We start from the raw sequence: 17,639 nt of genomic DNA, 5'->3' as shown, positions 1-17,639 counted from the left end.
CTTTTAAATAGAGATTTTTACGAGAAAATTGCCGTGATAGAAAAAATAGTCTCATCATATATAAATGCAAAATGGATCTTCTTGCTCCCGAATATCGAGCCATTAACTCGTTACATGTTCGATTATTACTATTATTTATCGTTGCTACGCTGATGGGGATAATATTTTGCATATTATTTTTATCCTAACTTTCGAGAAAACAACATTTGTTTCGAAGCGAAAAAAAAGAGTTCCCAACTCGAAACAAGAAGAGCCGAATGGTTGATACATCGCTCTCTCCTGTTACACGCAACATCTCATATTTAAATTTAAATGTTATCGCTTTTTTACAAGATAAATTGCCAAATTTACAGCATAAAGTAAAAAACGCGTATATATGAGGAATAAATTATTTTTAATCTTTCGATTCAACTTTTATCTGCTGTCCGAAAAATGTGTTGCTAGTTCTTATCTCGCTTTTTATCTGTTTTATTGCAATTTTTGAAAACTTCTGCCAAAATCAAATATATATGTACATTTTATATAAAAAATATACATATTCTATATAAGATATATATATTCTATATAAGATTACATATACATTTACTCGATTATATTCGAACTATTTTTCGCACAACAAATTCGAATGTTTCGTGTAACTGCTGTCATAATTATACAAAGGTAGATCGATATGCATATGTGTGATAAAATCGCAAAAAAATAGGTTTAAGAATTATAAAAATTCATTTAACTTTTCGCCTAAATTTCAGTTTTGAATTAAAAAGCTGCAATCGTTTTTCAAGCATTTCTTGACAGCAGTGAAGAAAACTAAGAGAAATAAAAATTTTAGATCTCATTTCAATGAGTTATAAAGATACCCTTACCGTTTTGAGAATTACATAGAGATTTTAATGTTGTTCGCTTAAATCCAGTTAATTCAAGATATTATCTTGCACTTGGCTCCAATGTAATGATATTTACCAGCGCTGAATCGGAATGACCGCAAAATGTCACTAAATACATATACACGATCAATCTCATAGCATCGATCGATAGAGTGATTCAATAAAAAATTTAAAAAATGAGCGATGTAAGAATTTTGCGACGTATTATCCAAGAAAATAAGTATAAAAGTAAAAGTGAGATAAATACGACTGCTCTCGTAATAGTTAATTATTTAATGTTACAACAAATCTTTATTTTATTGGCGATTTTCTTTCATTAGCTATAAAGTGAAGAGAGAAAAAATAGTATCGTCTTAGCCATACAATCATAACGCATTTCGGAAAATGTATATTGTAGAAGGTAAATTACCGAAATTGCAATATAAAACAATAAAACTAACAGCAAGTACGTTACAATATAATATATATAATATATAAATTTATGTATATATAATATTGTATTGTTTACTGCAAATTAAAAAAAAAACAAGAAGATTAATTATAATTATTTTTATTACAAACGGTTAGAAAGTACATAAAAAAAAATTACTGAAGTATTATGTATCGTATAATTCGGAAAATATGTACACTGTAATCGCAAAAATAAAATCAAATGATACAAACCACCAGAATGAATATAATATTGAACATCTAAAAAAACCACAACATAGATCTAATAATCATATATAAGACAAGACAGATGAAAAATAACTGGAAATTAGATGTTTTTAAATTAGTTGTTCCATCTGCAAGTTATAAAAACAATGTTGCTCCCGAATCTTTAAACGCTTAATAAACATTTTTGGATATTGTAAATAATACTAAGATATTATAAGTTTACGTTTCATTGAATGAACGATTACAATCATCAATATTACTGAAGATCTAACGTGTAACATTTATCTTTAATTTTGATTGCTGACAATATTATTCCACTGATGTAACGTTGTTTGGATTTTCTCTTCTCATAATCTTGAGAATCCTGTCATATACGAGTTTTGACGCATCTTTAGCCCATATAAAATCCACGTGATTGAATTTAGACCACGGTACTTCGTACATATCCACTACATTGGGCAGTGAATGGTACAATCTTTTCACATCCTTGAAGAAATATTTTTGTGAGCTATCGTATGCGATTTCTTTTAAATTACCTCCCCAATCAAGTAATTTAATATTCGATTTATATGTAGTCAAGTGATTCCTTACTATATATACATTTCCATTATTTAAATAAATACCTATTTTCCATTGCGTACCTCTGTGCTGATTATCCAGTCATTATCGGCGTAAAACAACGCGACTGGTACTGTAATATTCGATAAATCATAATTCGGTGGATCCATAGAATTATAGATCAACAGATTTTTCACGCGACCGTAATCGTATTTGCGAAACTTGCCCGATTTATATATTTGGGCGTAATGCAGTAGCGTTTTAGCCGAAGCGCCGGCTGGGTCGTGACTCAGGATGACAGGCAGCAGGGACTATAACAATAAATAGAAAAGAATAATGAAATATACACGAAGTTCGAAGTGAAGCGTGATCGCGCGATCGTGAAATGACGGGATGCGATGATCGAAGATTCGATCGGAGTTGTATGTCGACTGTAAATCATTACTTACGTAGTTAAACTGCTCGCGATCATCACCCCAGATCATAGACATGAAATTGGAGCAGATCTTTTCGAGACTAATATTCTGGTCGCAGATGTTTTCCGCAAGAAATCTCACCAAGTCGCTTTGAAGGAATTCATCGTGGAAGAACAATCGCATCACTATCTGTAATTGAAAATCTCTTAATCGTTATGTAATTTAATTGTAATTCTTCTTTGTTCGAGAGTTTTAATGATTTTGAAAATGAATTAATACATTTTTAACAAATTTTTTTAACAATTTAAATTAATCTTAATAAAAGCTTCAAGAGATATTTTAATTTTAACTCGTTGAAGGTATCTTCTTATAATTGAATATGTACAGTATAGGGAAACATGAAAAAAGTAAATTTCTAAACGTTTAGAATTAAAATCTTTGAAAATTTTAGAAAAAAAGAATGTATTGCACTTCTAATTTATATTTTATTACATAAGACATATCTTCTTTTTCTCTATTTTACCAGGAATTTGTTTCATTCTGATTGATAAAATATGAATTAGTACATTAAGTCAATAACATATAAAAAAGCATAAGCAATAAATGTGCACATCGATCAATCACAGTCTAGTATTTTTTATGAATCGATTATTCGATTTAAGTAGCTAATCAGTAATATCAGTTTGATTATTACTAACATTATATTACTTATATTTTTTATGTGCCATAACATTTACTTCTAATGCCGTTAACATTATTTTTCCTTCTTCAGATAACAGTTTACAAATTTTATCTGTAAAATAAATTACAAAAATGTGCTTTATTGGTCATACTGTTTAAACTTTGTTATTACGTGATAATAAATTATATATCTTTTAACAGTATCATCATTATATTACTTTACCTTAAGCACACTTCTAAATGGGATCAAGTATTGTATCGGACTCTGCATGTGGTTTAGAAAGACAGCTGGCGCCAGACCGATCATCATTTGCACCATTTGAGCGATTTTCGGACGCTCTGATGCCATTATAAAAAAACTAGTTGCGCCCATAGAATGACCAATATATGTGTGCAATGGTTGGGATCTCATATTCGTGATAAATGTAATCATCGCGGGTAAGTCATAGATGCCCATTTCGTGAAAGCTAATGAAAAATTCATTTATATATCGTAAAATATATAAATATAAACACGATCACACGTACACATGTATAGAAAAAATAAATATATTACATACATATGTATATGATATATAAAGTATTCTGTAAAAGCAGAAATTAAAATTTTGCACAAAGAATGACTTAAAGCAAAAATCAAGAAAAATAGCAAATGCATTATATTGGCATAAGAAGCGAGATATTTTGAAAACAATGCATTTTAGAAAATATAAATACATATATATATATATATATATATATATATACATATATATAATAAGTTAAACTATTCCTTGCGTTAAATTAAAACAAATATTGCAAAAATTATTATTATTTTATTTTTATAACACCATTACTCTTATTTTATACTAATATTTTATTTTATATTATTTTATACCTGAAATTCCAAAATGTCGAATTCAAAGAAGATAGGGAAATATGCGCCTTCGAGTATGTATTGCCTCGAAAATTGCCCAACCAAACATCGTATCCCTGATCCGCTAATAAGTAAGCTAAAATAAAAAAAATATTGTATTTATAATTTATTATGTGTATTTATCATATTATTTACATTTTCATGTATCATATTATATATATAACATAAACTTTCAAACTTTTTGGCATTTTAACGATAAAAACGAAATTAATAATATGATAACGGTTTTGTGATACATGTTTAAATTTAAAAATTGATTGATGATCATACCCAATGCTTTGCCTTTGCCAAGAACAACCCAGTCAGCGGAGCTGCATAAAATACCATGCTGCAGCAGCACGGGTAAAGAATCGTTGCCACCTGGGATACGATGTAACGTCAAGAGATAACCGTCCTCCGTCATTATAACGTGAGATTCCACAGGATAACCCGCTTTTCTTATCATCTCCGGCTGTAAAAAGACTATGCGAACTATGCGAAACTATGTGATTTTCGTTCTGAATAAGAGAACGCGACCAGTAACAGCAGATCACTTTCTATCACTTTCAATAACATTGAAGAAATTAAACGAAACATTAAAGATTTTATTTCTCGTATCTATGAATGAAAACTTTGATTTACCGTGTTGAGAATGGCATCAGGATTGAATTCGAGAGAGATGTTTGACTGATTCCAACTAGTCCATATTATTCTTCTAATGAGCATACTTATCTCAGAGGTTACATTTATCGGAAGCGCACTAAGATGACTACAAAACGACAGCAAATACACGAGCCCGATCAATTTCATTTCAAAGAATGATTCAATAAATAGTGAAAGAAAACGGATAATTCGAGAGTTTTTCGGTGTATCGAGATATGTCGTTGAAAATTAAGCAGAACACGCGAAAGCGATATAGGTACTACTGCGTGGCATAGATACTAACTGCTTTTTATGCTGCGTACCATCATATTAGAATGAATCGTCATTTTATTATGATTATTTTTTATCAGCTAGAAAAAAAGAATAAGAAAAAAAGAATAAGAAAAAGATATTATTATATTATTAATCATATAAGCACAAAGGCATTTCGCAAAAAATATTAATTTATGTATAAGCAGTTATCTTTGTCCGCAATATGTGTACATATAGGATGGCCAAATGAAAAGGCAGGAGGATAATAAAATGCGTAAAATTAAATTATAAAATAAATGTAAAATTAACGTAAAATTAAATTATAAAATAAAGATTTATTGTGATCCAAGCGAGAAATATATCGTGAGTCAGAGTGGAAAGCGTTTGTCGATTCGATTTTGTAGAGAGGAGTCGTCCCGTTCGGTATTTCTTCTAAATAGAGATTCTTACGAGAAAATTGCCGTGATAGAAAAAGTAGTCCCATCATATATAAATGCAAAATGGATCTTCTTGTTCCCGAAAATCGAGCCAATTAACTCGTTACATGTTCGATTACTACTATTATTTATCGTTGTTACGTTGATGGGGATAATAATTTGCATACTTTTATCCTGACTTTCGGGAAAACAACATTTATTTCGAAGCGAGGAAAGGAGTTTCCTCAGAATAAGAAACTCAAAATAAAAAGGACTGAATGATTGATCAATTGCCCTCCCCGTTTACTAGCAACATATCATATTAAAATTTAAATGTTACCGCTTATGTATACAAGATAAGTTGCCAAATTTACAGCATAAAGTAAAAAACGCGTATATGTAACGACTAAATTATTTTTAATCCATTTTTAACGGATTCAACTTTTATCTGCTGTTCGAAGAATTTGCTGCTAGTTCTTCTCTCGCTTTCTATCTGTTTTATTGCAATTTTCGAAAACTTCTGTCAAAATCAAATATATATGTAGAATATATATATATATATATATATATATATATATATGCCGTCGTAATTATACAAAGGTAGATCAATATGAATATGTATGATAAATTGCAAAAGAAAATCGCTTTAAGGATTATATAAATTCATTTAACTTTCCGACTAAATTTCAGTTTTGAATTAAAAAGCGACAATCGTTTTCAAGCATTTTTTCAGCTTTGAAAATTAAGAAAAAATAAAATTTTAGTTCTCATTTCAATAAGTTATAAAGATACATTTATCGTTTTGAGAATTACATAGAGATTTTAATGTTTTTCGATTAAATCCAGTTAATTCAAGATATTCTCTTGCACTTGGATCGAGTGTAATAACATTTGCCAGCACTGAATCGGAATGACCGCAAAATGACACTAAATACATATGTACGATCCCGATCAATCTCATAGCATCGATCGATAGAGTGATTCAATAAAAAATTTAAAAAATGAACGATGTAAGAATTTTGCGACTTTATTATCGAAGAAAATAAGTATAAAAGTAAAAGTGGGATAAATACGACTGCTCGTAATAGTTAATTATTTAATGTTACAACAAATCTTTATTTTATGAACCATTTTCTTTTATTAACTCTGAAGGAAAGAAAGAAATAATATTATTGTCTTATTAGCCATACAATCATAACGTATTTCGGGAAATGCATATTGCAGAAGGTAAATTGCCGAAATTGCAATATAGAACAATAAAACTAACAGCAAGTACGTTACAATATAATATATACAATATATAAATTTGAGTATAATATTGTATTGTTTACAGATTAAAAAAAAAGGAGAAAATTAATTAATATTTTGATTACAAACGGATAGAAAGTACATAAAGAAAATTGCTGAAGTATTATGTATCGTATAATTCTGAAAATGTGTACAACGTCTAAAAAAACATAAGCAATAAATGAGCACATCGATCAATCACAGTCTAGTATTTATATGAATCGATTATTAGATTTAAGTAGCTAATCAGCAATGTTAGTTTTATTACGAACATTATATTGCTTATATTTTTTTATGTGCCATAACGTTTACTTCTAACGCCGTTAACATTATTTTTTCCTTCTTCAGAAAACAGTTTACAAATTTTATCTGTAAAAAAAAAGTATAAAAATGTGCTTAATTTTTCACACTATTTAAATTGTTATTACGTGATAATAACTTATATATCTTTTAACAGTATCACCATTATATTACTTTACCTCAATCCCACTTATAAATCAGGGCTCAGGTATCGTACCGGACTCTTCATGTGTAAAAACTGCTGGCGCGAGAGCGATCATCTTTTGCACCTTTTCAGCGATTATCGGACGCTCTGATGCCATTACAAAAAAACTAGTTGTGCCCATAGAATGACCAATATATGTGTGCAATAGTTTTGATCTCATCTTCGTGATAAATGTAATCATCGCGGGTAAATCATAGAGGCCCAGTTCGTTAAAGCTAATGAAAAATTCATTCGATATGCCATAAAATATATAAATATGTACACGATCACACATACACATATACAGAGAAAATAAATATATTACATACATATGTAGTAAATAATATATAAAGTATGTACTGTAAAAGCAGAAATTAGAATTTTGCACAAACAATGATTTAAACTAAGAATCAAGGAAAATAGCAAATGCATTGTATTATAAGGCTTAATAAGAGGTGAGATATCTTGAAAACAATGCATTTTCGAAAACGTAAGTAAATATATATAAGTTAAACAAATGCTTGCGCATTACGTCAAATTAAAACAAATATTGTAAAAATTATTATCATTTTATTTTTATAATACTATTACTCCTTTTTACATTAGTATTTTATTTTATATTATTTTATACCTGAAATTCCAAAATTTCCAATTTGAAAGAGATAGGGAAGTATGCGCCTTCGAGTATGTATTACCTCGAAAATTTCCCAACCAAACATCGTATCCCTGATCCGCTAATAAGTAAGCTGAAATAAAAAAAATATATATTTATAATTTAATATGTGTATTTATCATATTACTTACATTTTCATGTATTATATTATATATATATATATATATATATATATATATATATATATATATAATACAAACTTTCAAATTTTTTGGCATTTTTACGATAGAAACAAAATTAATGATATGATAACGGTTTTGTAATATACATGTTTAAATTTAAAAATTGATTGACGATCATACCCAATGCTTTGCCTTTGCCAAGAATAACCCAGTCAGCGGAGCTGACTAAAAGACCGTGCTGTAGCAGCACGGGTAAAGAATTGTTACCACCTGGGATACGATGTAACGTCAAGAGATAGCCGTCCTCTGTCATTACAACGTGAGCTTCTGCGGGATAACCCGCCTTTTTTATCATCTCCGGCTGAAAAAAGACTGTGTAAGAAAGAGGAAAAACTGATCTGAACTTGAAATAAATTTGAGCAACGAGAAATGCATAATATATTTATTTTTATAGGCATAGGCATGCAAACATACATATTTCACATTATGTTACATTTCAAAAGAAAAAAATAAAAGAAATTTAATGTTAATTGAGCAGTATTAATAATTAAATATTAAATCAACTCTCCAAAAGCAACAAAAATATATAAAAATACTATTCTATGTATTTTTAAAGACTATGATATAGTATAATTTTGCGGAATTATGCGATTTTCGTTCTGAATAAGAGACCGCGGACAGTAACAGCAGATTACTTTTTATCACTTTCAACAACATTAAAGAAATTAATCGAAACATTAAAGATTTTGATCCTCGTTTCTATGAGTGAAAACATTCATTACCGTGTCGAGAGTGGAATCAGGATTGAATTCGATGTTCGACTGATTCAAATTAGTCCATATTATTTTCTCAATGAGCATACTTATCTCATCGGTCCCATTTATCGGGGCCGCACTAAGATGACTACAAAACGACAGCAAATACATGAGCCCGATAAATTTCATTTCAATGAATGATTCAATAAACAGTGAAAGAAAACGGATAATTTCAGAAGTTTTTCGGAGTATCGAGATATATGTCGTTGAAAATGAAGCAGAACACGCGAAAGCGATATAGGTACTACTGCGCGACATAGATACTAACTGCTTTTTATGCTGCGTACCATCATATTAGATGAATCATCACTTTATTATGATTATTTTTTATCAGCTAGAAAAAAGGAATACGAAAAAGATATTATTGTATTATTAATCATATAAGCACAAAGATATTTCGCAAAAAATACTAATTTATGTGTAAGCAGTTATCCTTGTCCGCAATATGTGTACATATAGGATGGCCAAATGAAAAGGCAGGAGGATAATAAAATGCGTAAAATTAAATTATAAAATAAATGTAAAATTAACGTAAAATTAAATTATAAAATAAAGATTTATTGTGATCCAAGCGAGAAATATATCCTGAGTCAGAGTGGAAAGCGTTTGTCGATTCGATTTTGTAGAGAGGAGTCGTCCCGTTCGGTACTTCTTCTAAATAGAGATTCTTACGAGAAAATTGCCGTCATAGAAAAAGTAGTCCCGTCACATATAAATACAAAATGGATCTTCTTGCTCCCGAATATCAAGCAAATTAATTCGATACATGTTCGATTATTACTATTATTCATGGTTGCTACGTTGATGGGGATAATATTTTGCATACTTTTATCCTGGCTTTCAGGAAAACAACATTTGTTTCGAAAGCAGGAAAGGAGTTTCCAACTCAAAATACATTGCCCTCCCCTGTTACTGGCAACATGTCATATTTAAATTTAAATGTTATCGCTTATGTATACAAGATAAATTGCTAAATTTACAGCATAAAGTAAAAAACGCGTATAAATGAGGACTAAATTATTTTTAACCCTTGGATTCAACTTTTATCTGCTGTCCGAAAAATTTGTTGCTAATTCTTATCTCGCTTTCTATCTGTTTTATTGCAATTTTCGAAAACTTCTGCCAAAATCAAATATATATGTACATTTTATATAGAATATATATATGTATATATTCTTTATAAAATTATATATACATTTACTCGATTATATTTGAACAATTTTTTCAACAGCAAATTCAAATGATTCGAGTAACTTCTGTCATAATATACAAAGGTCAATATACAAAGATAGATCCATATGCATATGTTTGATAAATCGCAAAAAAGAATCGCTTTAGGAAAATATATTATATAAATTCAATTAACTTTTCGCCTAAATTTCAGTTTAGAATTAAAAAGCGGCAATCGTTTTCAAGCATTTCTTGATAGCATTTAAAGAAAACTAAGAGAAATAAAAATTTTAGTTCTCATTTCAATGAGTTATAAAGATATACTTACCGTTTCGAGAATTACATAGAGATTTTAATGTTTTTCGATCAAATTTAATTAATTCAAGGTATTCTCTTGCACTTGATTCGAGTGTAATAACATTTCCCAGCGCTGAATCGGAATGACCGCAAAATGTCATTAAATACATATATGTACACGATCAATTTCATAGCATCGATCTATAGTGTTTCAATAAAAATTTTATAAAAAAGAAAAGGCTAAGGACCGTAGCGTAGGATGTTATTACGTAATAAAATTCAGAACATAGATCTGAGACGGGTACTTTATATATTAATTAATATATATATTCTTAATATATATTAATATATATATTAATATATATATTCTTAATTAATTGATTATATATTAATTAATTAATTATATATTCTTAATTAATTGATAATAAAGAAAGAAGAACATTGTCCGTCAAAAGAGTAATACAATGCAATAAAAGTTGACAGACATACGTTTCGATCCAATGCGGATCTTTTTCAATGTCTTAATACGGATAACATGATCAAAACGCAAACGTTACAAAGGCGCGTATCGAGGTGAGCGTTGCGCTATTCGTTTGAATATTACATCGCCATGCATATATATATGTATTTTTTACTTATCTTTATTTATTTTATTGTACAAGCGTTGTTTTGTTTGTTCGACCGTTATTATTCCTTTATTATTTCTGCGCTACATTAGACTGTCGACCGTTTTAATTTGATTGTGTTGACCTCCTGATTATTTTATACTGCGCGCGCCTTTGTAACGTTTGCGTTTTGACCATGTTATCCGTTATTAAGACAATGAAAAAGATCCGCATTTGGATCGAAACGTACGTCTGTCAACTTTTATTGCATTGTATTACTCTTTTGACGGACAATGTTCTTCTTTCTTTATTATCAATTAATTAAGAATATATAAAGTACCCGTCTTAGATCTATGTTCTGAATTTTATTACGTAATAACATCCTACGCTACGGTCCTTAGCCTTTTCTTTTTTATAAAATTTGATTGTTGTCTTTCGGACCGTTATTCTCTTTTTGTTTTTAATAAAAAATTTAAAAAATGAACGATGTAAGAATTTTGCGACGTATTATCGAAGAAAATTAGTATAAAAGTAAAAGTGATAAATACAAATGTGCGTGTAATAGTTGGTCACTTATTATATCACTTATTGTTACGACAAATCTTTATTTTATTCGCGATTTTCTTGTATTAATTACAAAGTAAAGAAAGAAAAAATATTATCGTCTTAATAGCCATACAATCATAATGTATTTCGGAAAATGTATATTGTAGAAAGTAAATTACCGAAATTGCAATATAAAACAATAAAACTAACAGCAAATACGTTACAATATAATATATATAATATATAAATTTATATATATATAATATTGTATTGTTTATTGCAAATTAAAAAAAAAAAACAGGAAGATTAATTATAATTATTTTTATTACAAACGGTTAGAAAGTACATAAAAAAAAATTACTGAAGTATTATGTATCGTATAATTCGGAAAATATGTACACTGTAATCGCAAAAATAAAATCAAATGATACAAACACCAGAATGAATATAATATTGAACATCTAAAAAAACCATAACATAGGTCTAATAATCATATATAAGACAAGACAGATGAAAAATAACTGGAAATTAGATGTTTTTAAATTAGTTGCTTCACCTGCAAGTTTTAAAAACAATGTTGCTCCCGAATCTTTAAACGCTTAATAAACATTTTTGGATATTATAAATAATACTAAGATATTATAAGTTTACGTTTCATTAAATGAACGATTACAATCATCAATATTACTGAAGATCTAGCGTGTAACATTTATCTTTAATTTTAATTGTTGACAATATTATTTTACTGATGTAACGTTGTTTGGATTTTCTCTTCTCATAATCTTGAGAATCCTGTCGTATACGAGTTTTGACGCATCTTTAGCCCACATAAAATCCAGGTGATTGAATTTAGACCACGGCACTTCATACATGTCCACTACATTGGGCAGTAAATGGTACAATCTTTTCACATCCTTGAAGAAATATTTTTGTGAGTTATCGTATGCGATTTCTTTTCAATTACCTTTCCAATTAAGTAATTTAAAATTCGATTTATATACAAGTGATTCCTTACTATATACATTTCCATTATTTAAATAAATACCTACTTTTCCATTGCTTACCTCTGTCTGGACTATCCAGTCATTATTCCCGTAAAACAACGCGATTGGTACTGTGATATTCGATAAATTGTAATTTGGTGGGTCCATAGAATTGTAGATCGACAGATTTTTCACGCGACCGTAATCGTATTTGCGAAACTTGTCCGATACAATTATTTGGCCGTAATGCAGTAGCGTTTTAGCCGAGGCGCTGGTTGGGAAATGATTCAAGATGACAGGCAGTAGAGTCTAACAATAAATAACAAAACAATAATGATATATATATAAAGTTCCACCTGAAGTGATCGTGAAATCATCACGGAATACGATATTCATAGATTCGATCGGAGTAGTAGTTCAACAGCAAATTATTGTTACTTACATACTTATATTATTACTTACATTGTTAAACTGTTCGCGATCATCACCCCAGATCATAAACATGAAATTGAAGCAGATCTCTCCGAGATTAATATTCTGGTCGCAGATGTTTTTCAAAAGAAATCTCATAAAGTCGCTTTGGAAGAGTTCATCGTGGAAGAACAATCGCATCACTATCTGTGATTGAAAATCATTTAATCGTTATGTAATTTAATTGTAATTCTTCTTTGTTCGAGAGTTTTAACGATTTTGAAAATGAATTAATAAATTTTTAACAAATTTTTTTAACAACTTAAGTTAATCTTAATAAAAGCTTCAAGAGATATTTTAATTTTAACTCGTCGAAGGTATCTTCTTCTAAAATTGAAACCAAAAATTGAATATGTATAGTAAACAAACATGAAAAAAGATGTAAATTTGTAAAGTTTAGAATTAAAATTTTCGAAAATTTTGTAAGAAAAGAATCTATTGCATTTCTAATTTATTATATATTGTAAGACAAAATATAATTGTGAAATGCAATAGATTCTTTTTTTACAAAATTTCTGATGATTTTAATACTTTTTTTTTTATTTTGCCAGGAATTTGTTGTCATTCTATTGGTAGAATAAGAATTGAAAAATAGTACATTAAGTCAAAAACGTATAAAAAAACATAAGCTGTAAATGAGCATCAATCAATCACAGTCTAGTATTTATATGAATCGATTATTAGATTTAAGTAACTAATCAGAAAATGTCAGTTTAATTATTACTAACATTATATTGCTTTCTTTTTTAAGTGCCATAACATTTACTTCCAATGCCGTTAACATTATTTTTTCTAATTCAGATAACAGTTTACAAACTTTATCTGACAAAAGTATAAAAATGTGCTTTATTTTTTGATATTATTTAAACTATTATTACGTGATAATACATTATATATCTTTTAACAGTATCATCATTATATTACTTTACCTCTATCTCATTCATAAATGAGGTCAGGTATCGTATCGGACTCTTCATGTGGTTTATAAAGACTCCTGGCGCGAGACTGATCATCATTTGCACCATTTGAGCGACTTTTGGACGCTCTGACGCCATTATGAAAAAACTAGTTGTGCCCATAGAATGACCAATATATGTGTGTAATGGTTGGGATCTCATATTCGTGATAAATGTAATCATTGCGGGGAAATCATAGATGCCCATTTCGTGAAAGCTAATGAAAAATTCATTCGATATGTCATAAAATATATAAATATGTACACGATCACACATACATGTATAGAGAAAATAAATATATTACATACATATGTATATGATATATAAGATATTCTGTAAAAGCAGAAATTAAAATTTTGCACAAAGAATGACTTAAATCAAAACTCAAGAAAAATAGCAAATGTATTGGCTATAAAATAAGAGGTGATATATCTTGAAAACAATGCATTTTCGAAAATATAAATAATTAAATATATATATATAATAAGTTAAACTATTCCTTGCGTTAAATTAAACAATTATTGCAAAAATTATTATTATTTTATTTTTATAATACCATTACTCCTGTTTTATACTAGTATTTTATTTTATATTATTTTATACCTGAAATTCCAAAATGTCGAATTCAAAGGAGATAGGGAAATATGCGCCTTCGAGTATGTATTACCTCGAAAATTGCCCAACCAAACATCGTATCCCTGATCCGCTAATAAGTAAGCTGAAATAAAAAAATATTGTATGTGCATTTATCATATTACTTACATTTTCATGTATCATATTATACAGGGTGTCCGATTCCTGAGTGACCAAACAAAAACTAGTGGTAGATTGGATCAAATTGAGATGAAAAGTTCTCTACTATTTTGCAAAATTCGCAATAATTATTAAGAAATAAGCAAAAATGTTTCGGCGCATGAGAAGCGGTAGATCGCTCGCAGTGTTCGATTAATGAGTGATCGAACGAAAAGTGGTGGTAGATTGGGTCAAACTGGAAAGACAAGTCCTCTACCATTTTGCAAAATTCGCAATTATTATTAAGTCATAGGCAAAAATGTCTCAGCGCATGAGAAGCGATCTGTCTACCGCTTCTTATACTCTGAGACATTTTTGCCTACAACTTAATAATTATTGCGATTTTTGCAATATGGTAAAGGACTTTTCTTTTCAGTTTGACCCAATCTATCACCACTTTTCGTTTGATCACTTAATAATCACACACTACAAGCGGTTTACCGCTTCCCATGTACCGAGACATTTTTGCTTATTTTTTAATAATTATTGCGAATTTTGCAAAATGGTAGAGGACTTTTCTTCTCAGTTTGACCCAATCTACTACTACTTTTTGTTTGGTCACTCAGGAATCGGACACCCTGTATATACAGGGTGTTATAAAAGTCTGGAAACGGTCAAATATCTCGCAAACGAAACGTTTCTGAGAAAAATGTTTCCAACCAAAGTTGTAGGATTTCAAAAGATCTATTTACTGGTGCTATGAGTTTAACCTTGGGTGGCGTCGCCAAGGTCAGAGCAAGGTCACCTAGAATTTTTTGAATGGGACCTCCTATTTTTTATTACTTATTCTTGTAGCTTATCTCGATAGCTTTCCAAAACACTATAGTAAAGTATTTCTTCATTGAGTACTTTTCGAGTTATGAGGCTTGAAATAATTTCTTAATTTTATATAAACCATAAAATATCTAGTAAAATATTCATTTTTCGATTATCTAACCTAAATCAATTGGTGTAAAGAAAACATACAGTTGTTTTTAAGAAAAAATATGGAATTGTTAATTGCAAATTACATATTTCTTCTTAAAAACAACTATGTTTTTCTTTACACTAATTGATTACTCTCATTATTTTCTACATAAAAGTATTAAGGTAAGATAATCGAAAAATGTTTTAATACTTTATTAGATAGAATATTTTATTAGATATTTTATGGTTTATATAAAATTAAGAAATTATTTCAAGCCTCATAACTCAAAAAATACTCAATGAAGAAATACTTTATTATAGTGTTTTGGAAAGCTCTCGAGATGAGCTACAAGAATAAGTAATAAAAAATAGGGGGTCCCATTCAAAAAATTCTAGGTGACCTTGCTCTGACCTTGGCAACGCCACCCAAGATTAAACTCATAGCGCCGGTAAATAGATCTTTTGAAATCCTACAACTTTGGTTCGAAACATTTTTCTTAGAAACGTTTCGTTTTCGAGATATTTGACCGTTTCCAGACTTTTCTAACACCCTGTGTATAATACGAACTTTCAAACTTTTGGCATTTTTACGATAGAAACGAAATTAGTGATATGATAACGGTTTTGTGATACATATTTGAATTTAAAAATTGATTGACGATCATACCCAATGCTTTGCCTTTGCCAAGAACAACCCAGTCAGCGGAGCTGCATAAAAAACCATGCTGCAGCAGCACGGGTAAAGAATCGTTGCCACCTGGGATACGATGTAACGTCAAGAGATAGCCATCCTCCGTCATTATAACGTGAGCTTCCGCGGGATAACCCGCTTTTCTTATCATCTCCGGCTGAAAAAAGACTGTGTAAGAAAGAGGAAAAACTGATCTGAACTTGAAATAAATTTGAGCAATGAAAAATGCATAATATATTTATTTTCATAGGCATAGCCATGCAGACATACATATTTCACGTTATTTTACATTTTAAAATAAAGATAGAAAAGAAATTTAATGTTAATTGAGCAGTATTAATAATTAAATATTAAATCAACTCTTTAAAAGCGACAAAAATATATAAAAATACTATCCTATGTATCTTTAAAGAGTATAATAAATAATTTTGCGCAGCTATGCGATTTTCGTTTTGAATAAGAGAACGCGGCAAGAAACATCAGATTATTTTTTATCACTTTCAACAACATTGAAGAAATTAATCGAAACGTTAAAGATTTTAATCCTCGTTTCTGTGAATGAAAACTTTCATTTACCGTGTCGAGAATGGCATCAGGATTGAATTCGATGTTCGACTGGTTCCAATTAGTCCATATTATTCTCCTAATGAGCATACTTATCTCAGAGATCACATTTATCGGGGCCGCACTAAGATGATTACAAAACGACAGCAAATACATGAACCCGATCAATTTCATTTTATTAATGAATGATTCAATAAGCAGTGAAAGGAAACGGATAATTCGAGAGTTTTTCCGAGTATCGAGATATATATCGTTGAAAATTAAGCGGTACACACGAAAGCGTTATGGATACTACTGCGCAACATAGATACTAACTGCTTTTAACACACTGCGTACTATCAAATTAGAATGCATCGTCATTTACGACTATTTTTTAGCAGCTGAAAAAGAAGAATGAGAAAATGATATTAAAAGATATTAAAAAATATTGTATTATTAATCATACGAGCAAGACATTTCCAAAAATAAAAATATGAATCAAAAATTAAATCGAAAATGGCACATAAGTGCCACAGCGCGATAGTTGGAGCATAGGGAAGAAACTACACTTCCTCCTTTTTTTTATTAGTATTTTTATTATAAGACTCAAATTACAATAATAAAAGGCGAACGTTCGTTGCTGTTCAAAAAAATTTTCTTTATTTGGATTGTGAAAATCGAAAAGTTCTAATGCGCATGTTATAAGCATTGGACAAGAATTAATCTTGCAAACTTGTTTCTAAATCACTTCTAGTCATTATGGAAGCAGATAATGTACGAGTTACGCAAGGGCCCGTTATCCTTTATCAAGTTTATTATGGAAGAATGTCACATGTCTATTTCTTTATATAATAACGGTCTGCTTGATATTTATCAC

At 29.4% G+C, this 17,639-nt stretch overlaps 2 protein-coding genes and 1 pseudogene across 3 annotated transcripts in view; 1 reads left to right on the top strand and 2 right to left on the bottom strand.

The window, feature by feature from the left end:
• LOC145965271 (lipase 3-like) overlaps positions 1–17,639 on the top strand; it is a 175,743-nt gene that overhangs the window by 26,712 nt on the left and 131,392 nt on the right. The gene's annotated exons all lie outside the window — the stretch shown is intronic.
• On the bottom strand, positions 1,446–16,957 carry LOC145965331 (uncharacterized; annotated as a pseudogene). Its single transcript, XR_014436670.1, has 12 exons — positions 16,796–16,957; positions 16,196–16,376; positions 14,434–14,548; positions 13,804–14,047; positions 12,866–13,021; positions 12,485–12,712; positions 4,382–4,562; positions 4,073–4,187; positions 3,420–3,663; positions 2,549–2,704; positions 2,183–2,410; positions 1,446–2,027 (listed from the first exon to the last, which is right to left on the bottom strand). The product of XR_014436670.1 is annotated as an uncharacterized LOC145965331 (transcript).
• Positions 6,883–9,065, bottom strand: LOC145965313 (lipase 1-like). The gene is made up of 5 exons (XM_083088766.1): positions 8,770–9,065; positions 8,168–8,348; positions 7,824–7,938; positions 7,188–7,428; positions 6,883–7,077 (listed from the first exon to the last, which is right to left on the bottom strand). The coding sequence occupies exons 1-4, from the start codon at positions 9,058–9,060 to the stop codon at positions 7,206–7,208; spliced, it is 810 nt and encodes a 269-aa protein (XP_082944892.1). The 5' UTR covers positions 9,061–9,065; the 3' UTR covers positions 6,883–7,077; positions 7,188–7,205.

This window comes from Camponotus vicinus, unplaced genomic scaffold (assembly GCF_025532165.1).
Source record: "Camponotus vicinus isolate PSW18456_S1 unplaced genomic scaffold, iyCamVici1.0 SCAF_14, whole genome shotgun sequence".
NCBI lineage: Eukaryota > Metazoa > Arthropoda > Insecta > Hymenoptera > Formicidae > Camponotus > Camponotus vicinus.
This window is presented reverse-complemented; position numbering and strand designations above follow the sequence as displayed.

Bases quoted from the DNA above. Each gene is read 5' to 3' on its own strand.
- LOC145965313 (XM_083088766.1), bottom strand. From the start codon at position 9,060: ATGTCGCGCAGTAGTACCTATATCGCTTTCGCGTGTTCTGCTTCATTT. The intron at 8,349-8,769 runs GTAATGAATGTT...GTCTTTTTTCAG, and splicing joins CTGATTCCACTCTCGACACG to CCGGAGATGATAAAAAAGGC. The intron at 7,429-7,823 runs GTATAAAATAAT...ATTTTTCATTAG, and splicing joins TGGAAATTTTGGAATTTCAG to CTTTAACGAACTGGGCCTCT.